Source organism: Penaeus chinensis, chromosome 19, assembly GCF_019202785.1.
Source record: "Penaeus chinensis breed Huanghai No. 1 chromosome 19, ASM1920278v2, whole genome shotgun sequence".
Taxonomy (NCBI): domain Eukaryota; kingdom Metazoa; phylum Arthropoda; class Malacostraca; order Decapoda; family Penaeidae; genus Penaeus; species Penaeus chinensis.
Genome location: NC_061837.1, coordinates 30,366,344 through 30,371,343, shown reverse-complemented (window position 1 = coordinate 30,371,343; position 5,000 = coordinate 30,366,344). Strand labels below are relative to the sequence as shown.

Here is a 5,000-nt window from a genome sequence, read left to right as displayed (position 1 = left end):
AATAATAATGATAATGATAATAATAATAATGATAATAGTAATAATGGTAATAGTAATATCAATAATAATAATAATAATAATAATAATAATAACAACAACAGTAAAAACACCATCAACAACAACACTTATAACAAAAATGAATAAATGGATGAACAAATAAATTACAATAACAAATAGAAAGCTGATCACCCGGCCAACAATAACAGTATTAATACTATCATCCGCGGCAGACGGAAGGAGAGGAGGAGGGACAGAGAACAAAATCAATAAGAAAAAGTAAAAAAAAGTACATGGGAGAAAGTACAAATTAAGAGAATGCCCCCTCCCCTTCCCCCATTTTCTATTGCCCCCCCCCCCATACCCTCCTCCAACAGCATTTTACATCGTTTTTTTTTTTTTTTTTCTCCATCATTTCTCATCTTGGTAATCTTTGTGATCCTCTCCATCTATACTCACTCTAACATTCTTCTCTACCACTCGCAACCCCTTCTCCACCACTCGTACACCCTTCTCCACCACTCGCACCCCCTTCTCCACCACTCGTACCCCCTTCTCCACCACTCGTACCTTCTCCACCACTCGTAGTCCCTTCTCCACCACTCGCACGCCCTTCTACACCACTCGTACCCCTTCTCCACCACTCGCAAAGCCTTCTCCACCACTCGCACACCCTTCTCCGCCACTCGCACTCTCCACCACTCGCAAATCCTTCTCCACCACTCGCACCCTCTTCTCCACCACTCGCAACCCCTTCTCCACCACTCGTACACCCTTCTCCACCACTCGCACCCCCTTCTCCACCACTCGTACCCCCTTCTCCACCACTCGTACCTTCTCCACCACTCGTAGCCCCTTCTCCACCACTCGCACGCCCTTCTACACCACTCGTACCCCCTTCTCCACCACTCGCAAAGCCTTCTCCACTACTCGCACACCCTTCTCCGCCACTCGCATTCTCTTCTCCACCACTCGCAAATCCTTCTCCACAACTCGCACCCTCTTCTCCACCACTCGTAACCCCTTCTCCACCACTCGCAAATCCTTCTCCACCACTCGCACCCTCTTCTCCACCACTCGTAACCCCTTCTCCACCACTCACAAATCCTTCGCACACCCTTCTCCACTACTCGCACACCCTTCACGACTCACAAATCCTTCGCACACCCTTCTCCACCACTCACAAATCCTTCGCACACCCTTCTCCACCACTCGCACACCCTTCACCACTCACAAATCCTTCGCACACCCTTTTCCACCACTCGCAAATCCTTCTCCACCATTCGCACACCCTTCTCCCACTCTCCACCACCTCGCCACCCACACTCCGCCTCCCTCACACACCCTTCTCCTTCATCCCCACACCACACCGCGGCTCCAAGGATTCTCCCTCTTTAGCTCCCACTCCCCCCCCCCCCCCCCGCCAGGAAATACCCTCCCTTCTCTCCACCGGTACCCTTCCCTCACACCCCTCTCCCCCATTCCCCCCCCCCCATTCCTCCCGCCGATCCATCCATCACCCCTCCCCCTGCCGATCCATCCTCCTCCCCTCCTCCCCTCCTCCCTCCCTCCTCCTCGCCTCCTCCTCCCTCCCCTCCTCCCAACCGCCCCATCCTTAAACGTTCGCCCCTCCCCCCCTCCCCCCCCCCTTGGCCTTTCCTCCCAGCTGGCGGCCGCGTGATGGATTAGAAGCCATTCGTAATAACACTTTCGGAGGAGTTAATGATGCGGAGAGACAGCAGAAGAACCGCGCGCTTGGGTCTCTCCGCGTCAAATGTCTCGTGAAATGAACGCCGGGTGTTATGAATATGGTTGTACTTCGTAAGTGCGAGTAGAACCACGAAGGGGAGAAAAAAGGGAATCACTATGATAATCGTGTGTGTTTTCTTGCTCTGCCTGACGTTGTTCTGTAGAAGTGAAAGCGTTATTCACCAACTTTGGTGTATATACTGTACACCTACATTTCACGCTTATATAGTATGTACATATTTATATATCAAGCGAACGGTTCTCTCTATACCCTATTTTACTCTGTCGGTCCTTTCAACATCCTCTCTCTCCCTCTTTCTCCTTTCTTCCCCTTCCTCTCCCTTCTTCCCTACCTTCTTCCTCTTCTCCCCTTCGCTCTCCTCCCTTCCTTATCCCTTTTTTTCCCCTCTCCCTCTGCTGCTTCCTTTCTCTATCGGCGTCCTTTCTCTCCCCCTTCTCTTTACCCTCTTCCTACCCTATTTCTTTGTCCACATCATCTTCCTCATCCTCATTTTTCTTCCTCTCCCTCTGCCTCTTCCTTCCTTCTTCCCGTCGTCATCGTCACCCTCTATAACCGAGATATATCCATTAGAAATATAGCTTGTTACTGCCATGGCTATCAATATTCACGGCAACTTTCATTTCCATCGTATTGACTGAATATCACTGAAACGGCTGTACTTGCGAAACTTTCCAAAGCTAATTGGTATGTTCTGGGAAATGCAATCCATTTAATCATCTTTTTTTTTTAAGCGTTTCCACATTTCCATTTACCTCGTATATATCTCACAACACATCGATAGACATATGCAAAGGTTCGCTAGTCTGCCTGCTCATTCAACTCTTCTGGCAACGGTAAATCAAGGTAGTGTTATATCCTCCCTTCCGCAAAAAAAAAAAAACCGTGTACTGATGTAATAGTTAATTCCTTAATAATTTCTTCTTAATAGTTCATTCCTTAATAGTCTCCTTGCTTTGAATCTATACCCGTCCAGTTATAAGAAAAAAAAAAGGTGTAGATCACTCCAAAATCGCTTTATCGCAGTAGAAAATAGTACACGGGGATCTTAAAAAATACCAAATTGATGTGTACATGAGCCGATTAGAATTTTGAAAACTGGCGAATCGGAAAAAAGGGAATTGCCAGAAAGCAATAAAAGTGCCAAATTGATGTAAACACTACCTGATTAGAATAAAAAAAGAGGGGAAAAAATTGCGAATTGGAACATCCCAAAGTTCATGGTCAGTTGCCAGTTTGTTTGTTTGTTTGTTTTTTTCCAGAAATCGGATGCCTTCGGTCCTATACAGACAAGGAGCCTTCACTTCGAGATGCTTTCTGTGCGAGATCAGCCAATAAATAAACAAATCATTTTTATCCCAGAATCTCACCTTCTGTCATTTTCTTATAAAGGTTTCTATTCCGATATATACGCTTGCATTACACATGTATACAGTATTCACACATCTATTTATCAAGAGAAAGATTCCATATGTATCTTCTTTTACACTTGTTTTTTTTTTTTTTTTTCGTCATCCTCTCTCTCCCTCTTCCTCTCCTTCTTGCTCTCCGCTTTCCTCTTTTCTTATTCTTATTCTTATTCCTATTCTTATTCTTATTTTCCCCTTTCTTCCTCTTCATCTACCTCTTTCTTGGTCTCTTTCTTATCTTTGCCTCATCCCTTCTCTCAAATCTCTCCTATCCATTTCTTCTTCGTATTTTTCTCCTTCTTCCTTACCTTCCTCTCTCTCTCTCTCTTTCTTCCCTTCTCTTTCTCCACCTCTTCCTCTTCTTCTTCTTACTTCTCATCTTCTCCCTCCTCCTCTACCCTTTCCTCCTCCTCTGTATCTTCCTCACCTTTCTCTCTATCTTCTTCCTTTCCCTCATCTTCTTCCATCTTTCCCCTTCCTCTTCCTCTTTTTCTTATCTTCCCTATCTCTTCCTCACCTTCCTCCATCTCTTCCTATTCCTCATTTTCTTCCCTCTTCTGTCGACCCCCTCCTCTTCCTCTCCATCCTCCTCCTCCATCTCTTCCTCATCTTCCTCTCCCACGTTCTCCCACTTTTTCTTTCTTCCTCCTCCTCACCTTCCTGTCCCTCCTCCTCCTTCTCTTCCTCCACCTCTCCTTCTCCTTCTGTTTCCTTCCCTCCTCCATCGGCTTCCTCCGCCTTAACCGTCGAATTTCCCTTTCACCATTTTTCTCGCCCTTCAATCTCCCTCCACCTCACCTCCCTCTCCTTCCTCCTCTTCCTCTTCCTCACCTCCCTCTCCTTCCTCCTCTTCCTCTTCCTCACCTCCCTCTCCCTCTTCCTCTCCCTCCTCCTCCAACTCTTTCTCACCTTCCTCTCCCTCTTCCTCTCCCTCCTCCTCCAACTCTTTCTCACCTTCCTCTCCCTCTTCCTCTCCCTCTTTTCCCTTCCCTCCTCCAACTCTTCCTCACCTTCCTCTCCCTCTTCCTCTCCCTCCTCCTCTCCCTCTTTCCCCTTCCCTCCTCCAACATTTCCTCACCTTCCTCTCTCTTTTCCTCTCCCTTCTCCTCCAACTTTTGATTACCTCCCCCTCCCTTTTCCTCACCTTCCAAAACCTCACCCCCTCCCTCTTCCTCTCCCTCTTCCTCCAACTCTTCCTCACCTTCCTCTCCCTCTTCCTCTCCCTCTTCCTCTCCCTCCTCCTCCAACTCTTTCTCAGCTTCCTCTCCCTCTTCCTCCAACTCTTCCTCAGCTTCCCCCACCTCTCCCTCTCCCTCCTCCTCCAACTCTTCCTCAGCTTCCTCCACCTCTCCCTCTCCCTCTTTTCCTTTCCTCCGCCGCCTTAACCATCAAATTCCCCTTGCGCCATTTTTCTCAGGCCTCACTCTCCCGCATTCAAACTTGGCTCATTAATTACACCAATCAGCCCTTCAGAACAGCATCCTCTCTTTCATAAATTCAAAGTTTTGTTTTCGTAAATCTCTCCCTAACTTTTGTTTTGTTATGTGGGAGGAAATTCGGTTCTAGTCATTGATCATTCTCGCTCTCGCTCTCTCGCGGTCGCTCTCTCGCTCTCTCGCTCTCTCGCTCTCTCGCTCTCTCGCTCTCGCTCTCTCTCTCTCTCTCTCTCTCTCTCTCTCTCTCTCTCTCTCTCTCTCTCTCTCTCTCTCTCTCTCTCTCTCTCTCTCGCTGATAATAACAGCAAAGACAGCAACAACAACAAAAACAATGGCAAAAGGGACCAAAAAACCCCCAAAAAAAATTTTAAAAAAAAAAAAATAATAAAA

General features: G+C 47.2%; 1 protein-coding gene across 1 annotated transcript in view; it reads left to right on the top strand.

Annotated features, from left to right (window-relative positions):
- Positions 1-4,626, top strand: part of LOC125034995 (salivary glue protein Sgs-3-like) — a 10,738-nt gene extending 6,112 nt beyond the window's left edge. Inside the window, exons 2-3 of the mRNA XM_047627039.1 lie at positions 650-1,076; positions 4,592-4,626. Coding sequence (XP_047482995.1) covers positions 650-1,076; positions 4,592-4,626 — 462 coding nt within the window. The remainder of the gene's footprint in view (positions 1-649; positions 1,077-4,591) is intronic.
- The last annotated feature ends 374 nt before the right edge of the window (positions 4,627-5,000 follow it).